General features: G+C 32.8%; 3 protein-coding genes and 1 non-coding gene across 6 annotated transcripts; 2 read left to right on the top strand and 2 right to left on the bottom strand.

Moving 5' to 3' along the window:
• Window positions 1-86: 86 nt before the first annotated feature.
• Window positions 87-12,553, top strand: LOC116430258 (uncharacterized). 3 transcript variants are annotated; one of them, XR_012998154.1, is made up of 16 exons: window positions 87-232; window positions 2,158-2,370; window positions 2,611-2,724; window positions 2,939-3,427; window positions 3,548-7,862; window positions 8,010-8,076; window positions 8,194-8,265; window positions 9,189-9,378; window positions 9,467-9,583; window positions 9,659-9,835; window positions 9,903-10,070; window positions 10,147-10,239; window positions 10,312-10,354; window positions 10,442-10,554; window positions 10,625-10,825; window positions 11,572-12,553. XR_012998154.1 is itself a non-coding variant. In XM_031984164.2 (16 exons), the coding sequence occupies exons 2-16, from the start codon at window positions 2,233-2,235 to the stop codon at window positions 11,588-11,590; spliced, it is 6,246 nt and encodes a 2,081-aa protein (XP_031840024.2). In that variant the 5' UTR covers window positions 87-232; window positions 2,158-2,232; the 3' UTR covers window positions 11,591-12,553. The 3 variants fall into 3 exon arrangements, 2 of the variants coding, with proteins under 2 accessions (XP_031840024.2, XP_076221634.1); XM_031984164.2 differs by having other exon boundaries at window positions 10,625-10,755; XM_076365519.1 differs by lacking the exons at window positions 87-232; window positions 2,158-2,370; window positions 2,611-2,724 and having other exon boundaries at window positions 3,304-3,427; window positions 3,527-7,862; window positions 10,625-10,755.
• A 131-nt stretch (window positions 12,554-12,684) lies between these two features.
• Window positions 12,685-15,103, bottom strand: La (La autoantigen-like). The gene is made up of 7 exons (XM_031984177.2): window positions 14,768-15,103; window positions 14,194-14,547; window positions 13,958-14,100; window positions 13,786-13,870; window positions 13,460-13,708; window positions 13,243-13,378; window positions 12,685-13,008 (listed from the first exon to the last, which is right to left on the bottom strand). The coding sequence occupies exons 1-7, from the start codon at window positions 14,933-14,935 to the stop codon at window positions 12,923-12,925; spliced, it is 1,221 nt and encodes a 406-aa protein (XP_031840037.1). The 5' UTR covers window positions 14,936-15,103; the 3' UTR covers window positions 12,685-12,922.
• On the bottom strand, window positions 13,085-13,164 carry LOC116431817 (small nucleolar RNA U6-53/MBII-28). Its single transcript, XR_004236010.1, has one exon. It is a non-coding gene; the product is annotated as a small nucleolar RNA U6-53/MBII-28 (small nucleolar RNA).
• A 668-nt stretch (window positions 15,104-15,771) lies between the features above and the next one.
• Window positions 15,772-17,761, top strand: Tctp (translationally controlled tumor protein). Its single transcript, XM_031984822.2, has 5 exons — window positions 15,772-15,939; window positions 16,370-16,440; window positions 16,530-16,717; window positions 16,791-17,061; window positions 17,309-17,761. Exons 1-4 carry the CDS (start codon window positions 15,912-15,914, stop codon window positions 17,020-17,022), a joined length of 519 nt encoding a protein of 172 aa, XP_031840682.1. The 5' UTR covers window positions 15,772-15,911; the 3' UTR covers window positions 17,023-17,061; window positions 17,309-17,761.
• Window positions 17,762-19,614: the final 1,853 nt, after the last annotated feature.

Raw genomic sequence — 19,614 nt, 5'->3', positions numbered from 1 at the left:
ATATATAATATGGAAGCTTGAATGATATTGAAAATCGTAAATTTGATGTTAGTTATTACCTAGAAACTTTTTTTATGCAGTTGGCAATTTGAATTAGTTGGTTTGCCGTCATCAGCCGCCATTCCGGTCAGTTTCGACGTTTTCGTGCCAATTTTCGGTGCTTACCGTGAAACGTACCGCGATTTTTGTGAATTCTACGTCGAAAGTGTTGCTGCTTCCTGAAGTTCCAGTTGTGAGTACCATTTTCAAGTTCCAACTATTTACTGTAACATTTTTCATTCCTGTTTATTTCTGGAAGGATACGGGAGATCGCATTTAATAGTTGACGACGTCGTGACTTCTTAAATTATATATGTTATAATAAATAATGAAACCGCTTTTATTGACATAAGAAATCAACGAGAACATTATTTCATTTATTTTATTGTTGATCTCCTAACAGCAAAAGTTATATTTGCTCGAAATTGACAATTTATTTCTCGCTAATAATCATGACGATTGCGTTGAAGTGCTTGTCACCGTATATTCTTAAGATTATATTGCTTTATTGTATTCAATCATCGAGTTCTCATGTACATTTAGTAATTTATATCATCCAAAGGATATTCATATGATTCTTGGCTTGTCCGACCTTTGAATTTCTTGCATTAATAAATCAATGAGTTTTTATTTGACCCAATTTGATTCTTGATGCATTGATGCAGTGGAAATTTCTGCCCTCCAAATACATTAGAAAATTATACACAAAGTGCAGTTTTCCTGTACACTACGTCTGTATTGTAATGCGATAAAAGTGAACAAAAAGATGTGATGCAAACCGTTTTCATCACATGTTAGAAATTACAATAGGAAATTAAGATTGATTATAATTTAAGTTCAATTTATATCTTCTGAAGGAAGTGACTGACTTTATTATTAATGAAACACTTTTTATGTTACATACGCGACAAATAATATATTTTTAATACAATGAAAAATCTATATTGTATATGTTATTATTATATAGTTAAACTTCCTTATAACTCCTGTCATACATTTTAATGATAATGCACATATACCAATTATACATATTTTATATTTCCAGATATATTATTCAAAATGGTTTTTGCTAATACTATTTTATTATATTTTTGTGTAAGCTTTTGTCAACTGCATACATACAATCATTTTAATGCGAATAATGTTCTTTATTTTCCAGCAAATTGATAGTTCAATCTATTAGAACAATGTAATTATAATTATGTTTGGCATAATATTTGTCTAATAGATGACTTTGCTAAAATGCCTTGGATTAATTTGTTGGATAATGAAGTAATTATATTTTCAACCATTATATCCATTTAATTGTTAACGTTTTGTTTGCTTTTAATTTTGAAAAATCTTTGCTTCTTTTTAACAGAGAGAGAGAAATAAAATTTAATGAATATTTAGTTTACAGTCTTGTAAAAAAGATTTGTATACACTCATTTTTAGTGCAATATTAAATCTTTTTTTCAAGAATATGGGATAATTATTCATTGCTTTTTTTCTTTTTCTGAGAATGAGTGAAAGATGTTTGCATTTATGATTCTCTTTTTATAATAATTATATACAAGTACTTTTATATCAAAACTTGTACTTTATAATTTAAAATATTTTACTGCTATATTATAGTATTAATTGCTGATTCAGAGTGGTGATCCAATCTAACATATTTTTATGTTAATTGTATATAAAATATATCCTACATTATCTGATTTAATAATGAGTTAATTAATAATAAATTATTTAATAATATGTACTTCATTTTGTATGAACTATTATAGAATAAGAGAATAATATTTTTTACATAGTATTCTTTATTCTGCTAATATAATAATTGGTTGACTCTGTACCAATAATTATAAATTTAAGATGAATTTTTTCTGAAGTTATTACTTAGATAATATAATGCGGATGTATAAAATATTTCAGGTATATCGTTTCAACTTTCTTTCTAAAGTGGCCTCCGTACTTATAAATCTTGCAGATACTTTTACGTTAATTATATTAAAACGTATGTATGATTGGTGGCTGTACCATGAAAGCAAAAATACATAAACTGATAGGGATATTTACTATTAATCATGTACATGTGTGGCAGTAACTGTATAACAATTTTCTTTGAATACAAAATAGCGTCCAAACGGACTGCGGCCCTTAAAACAGTTTGGAATGCACTAGCAAACGATTTGCTAGAGAGAGGGTTTAAAAATGCAAAATTGGAACCAATGGCAATTGTCAGCTGGTGCTGTTGCCACTCCAATGCCACAACCACCAGTTGGTTATGCTGCGCCTGGAGCAGATCCGATGGCTATGATGCAAGCTTACATGCAGTATTATAGTCAGCCGGTAAGTATTTTATTAGAAATCTACCTATATAATGTACATACTTACATTTCTGTGTATTAAGTTCCATTGTTCTAGTAATATTTCCGAGTTTTGATTAATTATATTGTCATAAATTTCATAATCTATAATTCACAAAATTGAAGATTAATAATGTGAAATATTAATTATTTTGTTACTGAATAAAACAACTATACTGTCATTGATAGTATAGGCAGTGAAAGTATCATATTTTATTATTAGGCACCCAGTGGATATACAGCAGAACAATGGGCTGCAGCACAACAACAAAATTGGGCTCAATGGCAGCAATGGCAACAACAATATCAACAATGGCAGGCTCAGTATGGAGAAAAGGTACATGGAAGATTTATATTTTATTAGATACTATGAGATAAATTTGCAATTAACAGAAAACTAATTCCTGAACAACTGTATTTCATGTTTGATAAAAAATTAAATTACAATTATTATTGGTATTAGAACATAAATATTAATTTCATTTTCAAGTTATCAGCTATTAAACTATATCATACCGATTCGTAGATTTATTAATTCAATTTTGTTTCAGTATCAGGAAACTATGAAGCACATGTCTGCCCAGAACATGAGCCTGGCTACACAGGTGTCTCAGTTACCAATTATACAACCTCCACCACCTCTTCCGAAAGAGGATGCAAAGCCACCATTACCCCCAACCACAATGAACACATATCAGTTTACAAGCATGCCCCCACCGCATCAAAATAATCTTCCATTATTTCCTGTTAAGCAAAATACGAGTGCCACGGTGCAAACTAGTGTACAAAACTGCCCCCAAAATCCCCCTCTGCCCCCTAATCAGCCACCGTTGCCTCCTGAAAGTAGTAATAGTAGTAAAGAAAGTACATTAACCGGTAAACGCGGTAGTAGTAGCGTTAGTGAATCCAATAGTGCTAAAAAGTTAAAAGTTGAAGACGAAGAGTTAACCGAGGCTGAGAAAACGTTTGACGCTCAGTTTAAACAGTGGGAGGAGCAATTTAATAAGTGGAAAGAGCAAAATGCAAATCATCCAGATAAGGTAAGTAATATATTACGATTATGTGTTATTCATTACAGTTCAAAATCTTTATTACAAATACTAAGAATAAAATAGTGCTAGCTCTAATTTTTCCAAAAGAGGTATCATTTCCTATTATAGACCCAATACAAACAATATGAAGCAAAGTGGACGTCCTGGCGAGAGAAGCTTATTGAGCGACGCGAACAAATGCGTAAAAAACGCGAACAACAGAAGCAAGCCGCTGTTAAAGCAGAAGTCGAGAAGAATAAGAGCTTACCTGGTGATGATAAAATAATGAATATTCTGTCGAGTACAGAGAATCAAGGATTGATCAACAATTTATTAGGCATTGGAAAAACTCTTGGTTTAACCGGGAAACAAAATGCTAACGTACCTCCACCGCCGCCACCGCCACCAGCTACAGAGACTGCAACATCCACCGTTCAAACATCTACCATGGCACCCACCCCTCAAGGAACATCGCAGTTGTCAACATCTCAATTACCAGCTACGAACATGGTGTCTTCTAACGCAATGACTTCATCCCCTTGGAGTTCCCAGCAATGGGCACAGCAGTATAACACAGGAGTAAACATACCAGGCTTCTCCAACTTTCAATCCATGACCGGTGTGCCTCCACCACCTTTTGGTACACCACCCACGCAGATGCCTCCACCAAATTTTACACAGCCACCACCAAACTTTCCTAATGTTCCAAACTTCTCTCAGCCACCACCTGGTTTTGTTGGCACTGATAGACAAAACTCTAATATACGACCGCCAGTTCCACCAAATATACAAGGAAGACCTCTGCCATACGGTCCAAATTTAAATGGTCCCGATGGAAATCATGCTGTCGAGCGTCTAGGACAAGCTGGTCCCATGAATAACTTTGACTCGATGAGTCATTCGAATAGTTTTGGTAATAATGATTCTAATCGACAGAAAGATGGCACATTGTCAGATCGCTTTAGTCGAGATGGTATTATTGACAAACAGAGTAACCAGTTTCGACCTAATGACGTATACGGTCAACGAAACGAGAACTATAAATTTAATGATGAACGACTGTCTGAAAATGATCAGTTTAGAAGAGAAGATAGAAATTTTCAGGAACACGGAAATAATCAGTTCGGCCAACAGAAGATGAATTTCAACAATGAAAGATTTGTTCCTGGAAATGATCGTTTTGGACCAGGGAACAATCGTTTTGGTCCAAATGATCGATTCAGTTTAGGAAACGATCGTTCCGGACCTGGAGATAATAGATTTGCAAATGAAAGATTTGGACTGCCAACTGAAAGAAGTGGACAAGGAGCTGAACCTGCTAATGAACGTTTTGGAATAAGTGATAGGTTCAGCTCCAACAATGAACCGTATAGTCCAACGGGTGATAGATTCAATAGAAATAATTTGGATCGTTTCGATCAAAAAGATATAGGAGATAGACGGGATAGCTTTTCGAATGCTCCTCGTGGCTTTAATAGAAATAATCAATTCGAACCGTCAGATAAATTAGCACCAGAATTGAAGAAACTTATGGAAAAACGGCGAGCTGCAATGGACGTCTTCAGACCAAGTTATCTAGACTCTGATAAAAGTAGTAACGTTGGTTCATTGAGCGAGAGTTTTAAGAAGATAACTGGCGAGTCTCCATTTGTGAAAAACTCTGGGATTAATAATTTTGGTCCCCGTGGTCCAGGTCCTGGTAACTTTAGAATGCCTATGGATTTCAAAGCTCAAGGAAATTCTGACTTTGGACCACGAGGTCCTGCAGGTCTTGGTCGCAATAGTTCATTTGACTTAAGAGACGGTGTTCCACTGAGAGGACCTAATTCTAGTCCACAGCAAATGCAAGACATTAGCATAGAATCAAGACCAGACGTTTTAAGTCTAGTGACTGACCCAGGCATGATTAAAGATAATAATGAACTTGTTAGTGGAGAGAACCAACCTGATCTGGCAAATGCTCAATCTACTGAACAAAATATCGATACTGCCCACAATAATGGTCCTGACAATTACCCAGTGCAAACTGCTGAGATTCCATTATTGGAGAAAATACCATGGACCGAGGGTCAGTTTCCTGAAGGTAATGTGCAAAAAGATTCTAATACTCTTAAGGATGGAGATAATTCATCTACCAATTACATTGCTTTAGAACAAGGTACTCAGAATGTGACAACTGAAACGGTAGAACCTAATCAAGACTTATCCAACGATGATAATAGTGCAACCAAAAAATCTGAAGTATTGCCCTTCATGGGAGAAAATGATCCAAAACCCGAAGACTTAAATATGGAACCTCCCCCAGAATTTCCGAATTTAGGACCCCTTACGACAGACACTATTGAAAGTACCGATCCTCTACGGAGGACAGATGAGGTACATGATATAAAGGAGTCTTCCTCGCAGCCTTTCTTAAACAATCCAGAATGTTCTACCTCTAGAGACAATTTTGATCCTGCATTTGGTCCAAGAGGAATGCAGTTTAGACCAAATACACCTTTCTTTGGACCTAGAGCTCCTGGTGACAATAGATTCCCTATGTTTGAGCCCAGAGGTCCAATGCCGTTCAATCCTGTTGGTCCGAATTCATATTCATTAGGACCGCGAGGTCCTACTGATGGACAATTCGGTCCACGAGGACCTAATATTGGACAGTTCGATCCACGAGGTCCTAACGATGGACAATTTACTTCAAGGGGACTTAGTGACGCACAGTTCCGTCCAAGAGGACCAAATGATGGTCAGTTCGGTCCAAGAGGTCTCAACGATGGACCATTTGGACCAAGAGGTCCTGGTGATGGACCGTTTGGACCAAGAGGCCCCAATGACGGGCCGTTTGGACCGAGAGGTCCCAACGATGGACCATTTGGACCAAGAGGTCCCAATGATGGATCATTTGGACCAAGAGGCCCTAATGACGGGCCGTTTGGACCAAGAGGCCCCAATGATGGACCATTCGGACCAAGAGGTCCTGGTGATGGACCATTTGGGCCAAGAGGCTCCAATAGCGGACAGTTTGGACCCAGAGGTTCTAATATTGGACAGTTTGGTCCCAGATACGAAGGACAATTTGGACAAAGAAGACCTAATGAAGGTCAGTTTAGTCTCAGAGGACCTAATGACGGACAGTTTGGACCTCAAGGGTCTAATAGACAGTTTGGTCCTAGCAGACCAAATGATGTGTCTTTTGATAATCGGAGTCTTAACAATATGCAGTTCACTCCTAGAGGACCGAATGATGGGCAATTTAAATTCTCAGGTCCAAGCGATACGTTATTTGGTTCACGTCGCAACGAGGGTCCGTACCAGCGAAGTCCGAGTGGTTTAAAAGGTACAACCGAAGGACCGTTTCCCAATCGATTCAATGAGAAACCATTTGACACTCCTGCCGATGGAACTTTCGTACCACAAAGTGGAAACGACACGTTTTTTCCATCGCAAGGTCCAACAGATGGTTCAAATGATTTGTTCACTACTCGAGACAGACAGTTTGATGTCAAAGGAATTAATAATATGGGTCTCAAGAGTAGGGAAAACTCAGAAGTCAGTGGTAATGGAGGATTGTTTGAATGTAAGGATCAAATACAGATGGAACAAACCGCCCAACAGGGGAAGTTTCATACTAATGATACGCAAAGTACAGGGTGGAAGCAATCATATCCTAAAAATAGTTTAAGTGATGTCGACCAGAGATCTGGACAAGAGTTTGACTATAACGAGAAAGCTGTGCTTAGTCAAAATGAACCATTTAATCAGTGCGTAATAAATAATCTAGAAAGAAGATCTCCTTTAGATGCAATCAAATGTAATATACCAGAGATGAGGACAGACAAGACTATGAGCGAATTAACAATTGGGGAGACGTCTTCGAGCTCTGAATACTCAAAGTTCAATAGTCCTAGTATGTATGCAAAACGGTCGATGGATAGTCGACAATCTCAGGTTAGATGTACACCTGTTAAAGAATTTTGTATAGAGAAACAATTTAATTATAATCATGGTGGGGCTGCTACTGATAAAAAATTCATTGAACATATACCTGCTAAAGTAATTGATTATGCTCACACTTCTCGTTCATCGATTCAGGATCACTTAACTCCTGTACAGTGCTTCGATTATGGACACGGTAACTTGAAACCACTGGTACCAGAGCGTGAAGTACACCCGAAAAAAGATTTTAGAAATTGGGAAGAGAGTGAACAGAACTTGAAAGAATATACAGAGAAAATAAGAAGATACGAGCATTATTCGGTTAAACCGGATAATAGAAGATCAGGAGATTATGGTCACAGAAGAAACAGCGAAGAGTATATGGAAGATAAAAAATCTGAAAGAGAGCATAGGGAAAAAGAAGACTACAAGGCAAAAGATAGAGATGATAGAACATTTGATCATGTATCTAACAAAGATCAGGATAATCGATACGATAAAAAAGCTAATAAAGGTAATTTGTAGTTTGAGATTTCCTAATTTGAGTATTATGGTATTCCTGTAGTGATTTATTCTGAACAAAAATTACTCAAATTTAATCAGACTTATGAGAACATAAGTATCCGTATTTACGTTGACTATTGCTTTTTCTGAAATGTAGAAAGAACACGGGAAAGAAATGAATCGAGCCAAAAGGAAACAAATAAAGAAAACAAAGACGAGGACAGGTATAGTACCAGTGAATTTTATCACTTATGTATGAACATATTGTACATAAATAATAACGAGTTATGTGAATATGTAAAAGAAAATTCGTTTGAAAATATATATATAACTTTCTTTAGATCGAAAGGGAATATAAACTGGCAGGAGAACTCGAACAAGAACATCGTTGAGACAAAGCCACCAGATACCAGGTATGTGGCACCAATTATTAAACTGCGCCTTAAATGGTTTAGTCCTTTTGAAACATTGTAAAATAAATGCTTTTACAACTTTTGTGTTTTTACGCGGGTTCGAGTTACGACATTGGTATCCATTTATAGATTATTTAAGACAAACATTGCATTTTGCATAAAGTATGAAGACTTGTTTATGCAAACTCATGCTCTGTCTTCAGTCTGCTAAAATACACAAGCGCATTGTGCTTGCCTCTGTAGTGTCAGTGTTGACACATAATAAATATTTTTGAAGACCACTGGTTTTCGTTACGTACTGAATTTACATGTTTACATGTACGATTGCATAGTCGATGCAATTATACTAATTAGTTAGAACACTCTAAGGATTTGTTATTTTCATATGTATATACTTTAATGATTCTGTATTTTTACAAATTAATGACATTTTTGTCATCCTTAGATCATTCGGAAGCTCGAACTTAAACACACGAAATGTGTAGCGACATAATACAAACATGTTTCATTTTTATATATATTTGTATTATGTGCAAATATATTTCTTGTAGTTTAAGCTTTCTTTATTTAAGCGTAGGTAACGTGGAAAAACACCATCTTCAGGCGTTTCATACCATTATTGCTACCACCAACAATTGCTTCAAAAAAGCATTTTCATTTCCTCTGCAATGGTTTAAATGCGTTCAACGTCTTAATACCTTGTGCAAAGTTTTTATTTATGTCCAAACTAGAAGGTATATTATCAATTTCAGAAGTACATTAAATATATAAATTATTACATACTCATGATCATTTACATTTCATTGCTGATTTTGTTTATTTTATGTTGTATGAGAAATCTATTATATTTTGTTGAATGATATATTTACAATTAATAAGTGGATCGTTAAGATCTTTTGGTAAATTCAAATTATGCGTTGCAGTGTTACAGATGCCCAACACAATGTGGTGGAACCTGCACCAAAGACTTTGGAGTTGGCGAAAACGCCAAACTGCACAATGGTGGATGACTTACTGTGTACTCCTGGTCGCCAGAATAGACCACCAAAAATGGCCATTATCTTAAGGGGTCCTCCAGGCAGTGGGAAATCGTTTGTTGCGAAACTGATTAAGGTAAATTCGTATTATAAATATGTGCAATAACATTTATTTTTATGTCCATCGTATTCGCGTCAGGAATTCATTATCTCTATTTTTGTAGGACAAAGAAGTAGAACAAGGAGGCTCTGCACCAAGGATTTTAAGCCTAGATGACTACTTCTTAGTTGAGAAAGAAATAGAATCTACCGATGATAATGGCAAGAAAGTGATCGTCAAGGTACAGTTTCTTGTTGAAATCAATTTCATTTGATTGAATATAAACACTTTATTTATACTTTGATGAATGCTATAGGAAATGGTCTATGAATATGAAGAAGCAATGGAGCAAAGTTATGTGATATCGTTGGTAAAGGCATTTAAGAAAAATATTACCGACGGTTTCTTTAACTTTATAATACTTGACTGTATTAACGAAAAAATCTCTGACTACGAAGAAATGTGGAGCTTTGCTAAAACTAAAGGTTTCAAAGTAAGTTCCATTACAATAGAAGTAGGTCGCCTTTAAAGATTGGTGTTTCATATGTATTCGTTTCTAGGTGTATGTATGCGAAATGGAAATGGACTTACAAATCTGTTTAAAAAGGAACATTCATAATCGCACGGAAGACGAAATAAACAGGATTATAGACTATTTTGAACCAACGCCAAGTTACCATCAAAAACTAGATGTTAATTCAATGTTGCAAGAACAAGCAATTGAAGAGGTAAGTGTACAAAGTAATGTTTGATCTAGATAGTAATAATCATAAAAGAACTTCACTTTATACCTTCTTCTCCTAGGTTCATATGGAAGATAGTGAAGAAACACAAGAAAAAGTATCACAACAAAACGAGGATAGTCAAGATAGTCAAGAGGATGTTCAAGATGGTGTTGTGAGTTTTTCTCCATATTTAACGCGCATGTTTAGACGAATTGTTGCTAATTGTTACAATTATCATTTTCAGGGAGTAAGCAAGTGGGAACGCATGGAAGCGGAAGATAAATTAGGTAAGCTATCACATATTGTATAGCGTTTGAACACTTTTTTGACGGAAGTATTTTGTTGTATAATAATTATATACATATGTAATGCAGATCGTTTAGATGGTCTCGCGAAGAAAAAGAATGAAGGAAAAGTTCAAACAATGAAAGACTTTCTTCAGGTTCCTGATTACTATAATATGGAGGATACTTCTGGTAAAAAACGCGTAAGTAAATTTTTAAGTTTCGAATAATATATTAAATATCTGTTAACGTATTAACTTGAAAATGTTACAGGTAAGATGGGCAGACTTAGAAGAACGGAAAGAACAGGAGAAAATGCGTGCTGTAGGATTCGTCGTTGGCCACACCAACTGGGATCGTATGATGGATCCAACGAAAGGAGGAAGCGCTTTAACACGCACAAAGTATATATGATTTAACTTTACTTCTAGGATATCTAAAAAGGATTAGAAGTAAAATTATCATTGTTTGCTTGTAAGTTCTAGTCTACAAATCTATACGACTACTTAAACAAAGATCTAGGCATCTGAAAAAGAAAATATAATTTTTCATATTTTTACAAATAAAAGGGGAATGAATGATTTTTATGCTGTGGAACGTAATGTTATAATAATATAAAAGAATATTATCGTGCTAAAATGGGAAGAGCTTGATGAAACAAGTTCGTTCTTACAGTATTCGTTTATACCACATGAAGACTGCCCTCTTACAATTAATATAAAAGACTGCAATTTACTATTACAGTTTTACAGTATTTGATATGAATTTAGTAATGATATTTCTGTTACAAAATGAATCGAGAAATACAATCACGTATATCGTTATATAAACATTTTTTACATGCATCTAATGTAAAGCTGTTAAATTTTTCTTATTCTAATTATACATGTATGTGTATATCTTCATAAACTAATTCTTAAATTGTAAGTGCGATTGGTTAAGGCAAAATGTTAATATTATTTTAAATTGACTGTCACAATACATTTCAGTGGACATTTGTAAAAAAATGTTGCTTTATACAAGCTTGTACATGCTACATTTTTATTTTCCTCCTTATTTAATCCGTTAATAGTATTTTCATTTTTTATACCTTTAAATACAATTAGCTTCGTAAAACGTTAATTTGATTTTAGACATTTTAAATATCCTTTTTTACATTTCCTTACAATTCGACGAAAGCAAAGTATTTCAGTGTTTCACACAATCATTGTATATTGCAGGTTTTTCTCGCTATCGTAATGACAGTTGCCTTTTCATTCTACTGACTTCAGTAACACAAAAAATCAAGACAGCAAGACATCTACAACTTTCAGGTCCTTCGAACACTGATGTACTATTTCTAGAAAATCTATTTAATAGAATCATTAAGTCACTTTACTCAAAGTACATTGTAATTATTGTATATACTATTACTTCTAATGAAATTGTTTTCATTACGTGTTTTTATATCTCTACTTCCTACATATTGTATAAAGCAAAACTGCAATCTGAGTGTACAGGATAGATATACACTGCCTATCAAAAGTTCTGCTATAAAAAAATTAATATATACATAAGTCGTTGAACTACGATAATCATTGTACGGATAAAATAAGAAATAAATTATAGAGCATTATTTAACAATTTGTTATCGTAGTTATAATAGATTTGTCTTTCAGAATTATTGGAACAATGCTTTCAGAAGATCGTATATACTATTAAAATTACATGGAACTATCAATTAAAATTTCGATCAACATAAATAAATTTAATTCTTATTACGATGTATTGTAATTATAATAATAATAATAGAAGTAAATTTTAATTTAAACATATTTTTCAAACTATAAGGAAAACCTTAAACATTGCCTATTAGAAGACATTTTATTCATAAGAATTGTTAATAACTGATTTATTTTAAATGAAGTCTTTCTAAAAATCATATTTTTCATTATTTTAAAAAGGCGAGAATTTTGTTAACACTTTTATCTCTCTTCATTATTTTACTTTTTATTCGCGATCTCTATCATTGATCTGTATACCTAATGAAAAGAACGTCGAATTATCAGATAAATATAAAATTAATATTACTTTCTTTCTTTGTCTGAAATTTTGACTATTATTTTGGGTTCGGAATATATTAACAAGGGTATGAAAAATTATACATATAGAAAGATAAGCTTACCATATGCTAACGAATCAACGAACACGGCTTCTTCACCGTATATTATAGTTATCTAAAATCAACGTATATGGGAAATTTCACGATTCTTCGTGATAAAGGTAATTATATCGCGCCGCAGGTACCATGTGCATTCATTCATTAGGTTCTCACAATAATGAAATAAAACAGCTTACAAATATAAACAGTGTCGTATTTTTATCTCTTAAATAATATACACACTGCTGACATCTAACAAAAAAATATGCGCATAAAGTAGATGACTACTTTGAGTTTGTAGCAGTGTAACGTTCTATGTTTTACGAACTATACATGTGTCTGTGTCTTTCCACATAATAAAAATAGGATTAATATACATAGCAGAGAAAGTGTGGAATTTGTTTAACTTGTCATTATTATCTAGATTTATTTCATTCGACATTCGCTTTCTTAGCTGGTACTTCGTCATTAGTTTCACTGCTACGCCTCTTTCTCTGACCCCGTTGTACATTACGACCTGAAAAATATGTTTCGTAAATCAAATACCTGTTACGTTTTAACGAGGAACAAACAAAAAAAACATTGGTTTATTAAACATTCAGTAAATATGAGAATTCAACTCAGCGAGATCCAGATAATCCCTCAGTATTAGCATGGCAAAGCATCATTATGTAATTAAAGAAAATTTCGTTTGAAATTTTTATTATTGAATCTGTAAAATATTATTTCAAATAGTTCGCAATAACTTTACCCTTTTTGCCTGCACGTTTTCCTTTATTGTACTTTTGCCTGGAATTCGTCATTTCTTCTTTCGCTTTTGCAAGGTATTTCTCCTCTTCCTCGCCTTCAAGTATTCGGCAAGCAACGTCTTTGTCACGAATCGTTACCTTTTGGGGAAGGCAAATTAAATGAATATTAATATATTATGAATTTGTTTCAATTTATGGACAATCGTTTAGAATACTCACTTTGTTGTTTTCCATTTTATCAACTACAGTTTTTGCAGAATTCTCGCCTTGTAGGCGAACCCAACCTTCTTTGTCCCCCATCTTAAAATCAACGAATGCAATACTGGCTTGAAGTTCACCCAGACGTTCTTTGATGTCCTCTCTTGTGCATTTATCAGGTACATCAGAAAAATGAATTACACAACCTTTAGGTAAAGCTGACTCCTTTTCATTTTCTTCTCCACTTTCCTCATTATCCTTCTCTTTTCCCTGAAAAGAATTAATACTATAATAAATTAGGGAATAAATATTTCATATATACGTAAAATAATTGTTTTCTTACTAACAGTATCATTTTTTTTGGCTTTTTGTTCAGATCTCTTCTGTTTTCTCTCTTCCTTCTCTTTCGCTTTTTCTACGCTGTAATCTGCTCTGAAATTTAAAATCGTATGTATCTAATTACAAGTGAAGAATAATAGTAGATACAATATACTTGACGAAATAATTTTTTAAACTTACGACCACTTCCTAATTAATTCAGTATCACCATATTTCACAGAGTCTCTAGCCATAAAAGCTTTTGCATCTTCTAATGTCTTGAACTGTACAAAGATAGATCCTTTGAACTGTAATTTCTTATCCGCATCAATATATTTTCTCATCTAGCAAACAAGAAAATTGTCTGAAAATCTAAACAATTTTGCACCAACTTTCTCCAAGGTTAGTCACAGAATATTTGAAATGTAGATACTTACAATAATATTTTCAAATGATTCAAAATCGTTGAAGAAGTTTTTAAGTTTCTCAATATTTGTATCGTTTAATGGAAACCCTTTTATATAAGCTGTTCTAGCTTCTTGTGCTTTTCTATATTCTTCATTATAAACAGGTAGGGGGTGTTTCGGTGAACGACGAATCTTTTTTTTGTCCTCTGCTATTTCTATGAGTTCACTAGATTCTAAAGCTTTCAATATCACATCAGTATCTGTACTCATAGAAGCTAGCATTTTAAAATTCAACATAATAGACATTGGTACCCAGCCATCGTCCAATTTCGTTTGTTCAATAAGAAATTTATCTCTTTGCATATTAACATCTCCAAAGTAAAACTAAAAATAAAAATAATTGTAATTTTAATCATTGTAAATAATTGTTGATGAGTATATAATACACTAATTCTAATAATTTTGCTTGCTAAATCAATAGGATAAATTTACACTTAATTATTTGATAGTAATCATTCGGAACACCCTGTATACAGAATACACGCAACTGTGAACCAGTCACGCGCAAATTCAATTGACTGTTAAATGTATTACAAAATAGTACCTCAATTTGATTCCTTATCTTATTCAAAAGCTCACTGGATGGCTCCTCAGTTTCCTCATTTTTTATGGAATTTTCTTCGACCTTAGAAACCGGCTTCTCGCATTTAACCTCATCGGTTGCAGCATCACTCGCATTCTCAGTTTTAACTTCTTCTTTTCCGTTTTCCATTTTTCTGACTTCTTACTGGGTACACGTTTCAAACAACTCTACTATTTCTCTTTTCTGTAAAATATAAATTCAAATTGCTTTGATGCAATAATTAAACACAAAACAGCATGACGCACACGTGCCCCTATGTTCACTGAAACCGGAAGTGGAGGCTACAAACAAAATTTTAACAAGTATCGACACATCATACTCTATAAAATATGCAAATAATTGTATTATGCATTTCAAACGAAATATTAATTGTAATTTTACAATTTATTTACAATGTACAATAATCGAACATATTTTGATTTTAACATTTATTACAGTTATAAAACGAACACACAGTTTAAACGATTCTTACCCGCTTGTACTTAGCTAACGTATATTTGTTCGAATTTGAAGAAATTATGAATAACTGTAAATGTAGCCATTCATAAGTTAGATCCGGAAATGAATCCGAATTTTAAATACATCTATGATTCAAACACAATATTTTATAACTTCGTTTACTGTTGTAAATAAAAAAAGTACTCATGTTTGATTTTATTTCATTGTTTTCAAATAATAATTACACAATTCTATTATAATATATTATACTTTATTAGACTATAAAAAATATAAAAAAGTAGAAATTATAATAAAATTCAACAAATTAACGTCGTTTGTGTTTAATGTAATAAATATAAACATTTAATAAACGGGATCTATTTTTTTGTAATTTTTTTTACAGAAAACTTGCAATAATTACATAAATGTTTGGAGGCTATAATTATTATAGCTGAAATAAGTAAAATTATTTAAAAATCATGAACATTAAAAGTGTATAAAATTTTTTAGTTTAGTATGTAATTATTTTGGTTTTAAGATGTTGGTATGAGCTTGCAGTGAAGTTGGCTACATATCTGACTACTTTCGTTCCCTTCCGGTTCGCTCTGTCGGGGTGACTGTGTCTTATTTAGTTTAGCTGTAATTAAATCTTTCTCCATCTTCCACCATGAGAATCTACAAAGATATTTTCACCGGTAAGTTTATGTAGCATATCTTTATGTAACATATTTAATTAATATTTTTTAAATTATTTGTTATATAAAAGAATAAATCAATTGAGTTTCATTCAAATCCAGATCGTAGTGACATTTCTGTTCCAAGCAATGATATTCTGATAGTGATATTCATAATACATTTTTTTTACGCCTTTGTAATTATTTGAAATGTAACGATGTATCGTACCCATGCAACTTAATTCATAATATATAATTTCATTAATTAAATATTTAACATTCTCATTTATAACCTCTCCATATGTCTATAATGACTCATTTTGATCAGAAGATCATTGAAGACAATGCTATATAGCAATAAGAAACCCACGCGTTTTAAATATGAACGTTATACGTATGAAAATATGATGGCTTGATTCTTATTTGGTTTAATTCAATTTTTGCATTGCAGGTGATGAGATGTTCTCTGACACCTATAAGATAAAATTGATTGATGATGTTCTGTACGAAGTATATGGCAAGGTAAAATATTAAATAGTATACTTATAATTGAATAAAGTGTTAGATAACTCTTAATTACATAATTATATTTATTTATTTCTTAAAACTAGACCGTTACTCGTAAATCTGGAGACATAGAAATTGCTGGATTTAATCCGTCAGCAGAGGAAGCTGATGAAGGTACAGATGAAGTAGTGGAGAGCGGTGTTGATGTTGTCTTAAATCATAGACTTCAAGAAACTTTTGCATTCAATGATAAGAAATCTTATACTCTCTACCTAAAAGATTACATGAAAAAGTAATTACAATTATTGTTGACATATTTCTTGCTTTTTGTTACGTAATCTTTCTAATGATCAGTGTTTTATCAGACTAGTAGCAAAGTTGGAGGAGAAAGCACCCGATCAAGTGGAAGTTTTTAAGACGAATACAAATAAAGTTATGAAAGACATTTTGGGTCGTTTCAAAGATTTACAATTTTTCACCGGTGAATCTATGGATATCGATGGCATTGTTGGATTAATGGAATACCGTGACATTGATGGTGAATCCGTGCCTGTACTCATGTTTTTCAAACACGGTCTTGAAGAAGAAAAGTTCTAAATAATTCTAGATATGCAATAAATTACAGAAAAGAATATTGTAAGTATAGTATTTACGACTTATTTTTTATACATATAAATAGTTCACATGTTTATTCATGCCTTATACTTCCATTATTTGTATTTGGCATTGCACAAACATGTAAAAGAAAACTGGTGAGCAGATTCCCGCTATGGTGAATCTTTTGAACGTAGCGTCTATTATAGCCAGACATTTTAATAAATAATTTCGTGTAATGTATGTAGCGAAAACAAAAAAAAAATAGGAATTGTCTATTTATTTTCAGATAAACTCAAATCAAGACTGTACACATGCTGGAAAGCTGTGAAATTTAGTTAAAGAGAAACACAATTTTACTTCCAATCTCATGTTTACAATGCAGTTAAGTTATTTCTTCTAACAAAAATAATCTATTGACAACAGTATCAGAGAAAGTAATAATTGTATATATGACGTGACTGATAAGAAAAATAATATAAGAATGCTCCCTCAATGGAATTCTATTTGATTCACCATGCTGTTTGTAATATTATTTTCTACCTACTTTTTTTATTCAATATTATTGGAATCTTTTATTTATGAGGAAAAACAATGGAAGATGGGGAAAGAACTTTGCAGCTGTGGAAATATCAAAGTATGTTTGTAATTACTGTTAACATCAAGGATTGTCAGTGAATAATAAATATATAAGAAACATACTCTGTATCATGACCATCACGAATAAAAGTGTTTTCATAAATACCGCCCATTCGCAACGTTTTACTGTAAGAAGAAAAACAAACTACAGATTATTTTCGTCTTTTTTTTTCGAATAAGAAGCTTGTAGGCGAATATGGAAATACAAAGATGAGAATAAGGAGATATAACATTTTGTTCGCTTCATAAAAATATTATATTCAGATAAGTCAGAATAGACGATTTATCTCTTGGCGCAAGACCGTACATCATATTTTTTTAATCAAAGATTGTTACTAACCATACTGCTTTACATATACATTCATATAATGACTTGTCGCATCTCTTCCACCAACATCCATTCTTTCTCTTTCTCACTATCGCTCCTGCACTCTTTCTCTTTTACGTTTATATAATTTATATATTCGTCATTCGTTACACATCCTTTTGTGAATATATTACTCTTAATTCTTTATAAAACAGTTACCGATTCAATGCTGAATCCTTTGTATTCCAATATTTTTCTTCGTACCGTTACCTGAAACAGTATCGCGTTTACACATGTAAAAGCGCAGCTTAATCATTGTAGATAACAATTTACATGTAGCAAAAAAGAACTACACAAACACGCGAGTAATATCCCTTGATAAAATATGAACTGATAGTTGCAGCTTAAAGATAATAATAGATGGACCGAAAATGTGTACGTCCATGTATTTTGTAATTAGTAAGTACATATGTATTAATGTACACACTTGTATGCGTACATTACATACATATATACAGGCATCTCTTTCATTACTTAGCACAACCATACAAAAGTGTTACTGATAACTAAGGCAGTTCGAAATAATATCGATTTGAATTATAAAATGAATGAACAATGATAATTTCAAACAACAATTTAGACGATTTCTGCTTTTTCATCTTTAAGCTGTGAATACAATAATTATTTCTGGAATGGAATATTTATATTCATACATCAATGATTAATTCTTTGTTGCTAATAATCTTATAATTACGAGTTATGTACGAAAGCATTTCACTGATGCTCAATCAAATTATAAAATGTTTGCTTAGCAAAACGTGTAAATAATGATCAACGTGAGACTTTCTTGTCATTTCAACGAAAAGGAAAAAAATGTTCAAGCATGGAATATTGGGCCATACTAATATCCAAGAAACAGTTAATTGTAACGGCAGTTGTGTGAGTCAATTTGACGTTAAATATAGCATTTATCAATACATAAAGATTATGACATTTATATACACAGAAGGATTTAGTACTCTGGCTTGTATCTTAGTTCACTGAAGGTACAATATTTTAGTAGGACACCAGCTACTGTTTAAGTGGGATGTACCTTACATGCTTAGTAAGGACGAACAATTATTTTATTATTATTTATATTAAACTTATTTGTACTGATCTATGTAGAAGGGGTGCGTGTGAAACTTCTTCTGGAACTTTAATCAAATGGAAACTATTTATAGAATTTTAATAGAACAATAATATTCCGTCCCAATCATTGAAGGAGTATGCCAATACGAAATACAGAAAATATTAGTTGTATGTTACAAGTTGCGTTCAATAGTTACAGATACATCGAGGGTGAAGGATCTTCTAAGTACCAAATAACAAATGCAATAAATATAAAGTAAACTATTTTCCACGTTTGCTTTACTAATGCGTCACTGTACAGAAAGTTTACAACGCACCACATTCTTCCACTCTAGGACACTGTTACTAAGTAAAACATCACTACATACAATTTGAGCATCATACCATCTCTGTGATAGTTCAAAGAAGTATGGCAAAAGCATCGAGTTTATATTAATTATATTCGTACACGGTTCATTAAACAGTCGCTTCATACAGAAGCATGCTGTTATTTAGCAGATTTTTAACACATTCCAGAT

Source organism: Nomia melanderi, chromosome 3 (assembly GCF_051020985.1).
Source record: "Nomia melanderi isolate GNS246 chromosome 3, iyNomMela1, whole genome shotgun sequence".
Lineage (NCBI taxonomy): Eukaryota > Metazoa > Arthropoda > Insecta > Hymenoptera > Halictidae > Nomia > Nomia melanderi.
Note: the sequence above shows the minus strand (reverse complement) of the source record. Positions and strands in the feature narration are given on the sequence as shown.

Coding starts and splice junctions, on each gene's coding strand:
- LOC116430258 (XM_031984164.2), top strand. CDS start 2,233: ATGCAAAATTGGAACCAATGGCAATTGTCAGCTGGTGCTGTTGCCACT. Junction 7,863..8,009: donor CGATAAAAAAGCTAATAAAG/GTAATTTGTAGT, acceptor TCTGAAATGTAG/AAAGAACACGGGAAAGAAAT. Junction 10,240..10,311: donor AGGATGTTCAAGATGGTGTT/GTGAGTTTTTCT, acceptor TATCATTTTCAG/GGAGTAAGCAAGTGGGAACG.
- La (XM_031984177.2), bottom strand. CDS start 14,935: ATGGAAAACGGAAAAGAAGAAGTTAAAACTGAGAATGCGAGTGATGCT. Junction 14,101..14,193: donor AATCATTTGAAAATATTATT/GTAAGTATCTAC, acceptor CTTGTTTGCTAG/ATGAGAAAATATATTGATGC. Junction 13,379..13,459: donor ATAAAATGGAAAACAACAAA/GTGAGTATTCTA, acceptor CTTCCCCAAAAG/GTAACGATTCGTGACAAAGA.
- Tctp (XM_031984822.2), top strand. CDS start 15,912: ATGAGAATCTACAAAGATATTTTCACCG. Junction 16,441..16,529: donor TGTACGAAGTATATGGCAAG/GTAAAATATTAA, acceptor TCTTAAAACTAG/ACCGTTACTCGTAAATCTGG. Junction 16,718..16,790: donor CTAAAAGATTACATGAAAAA/GTAATTACAATT, acceptor GTGTTTTATCAG/ACTAGTAGCAAAGTTGGAGG.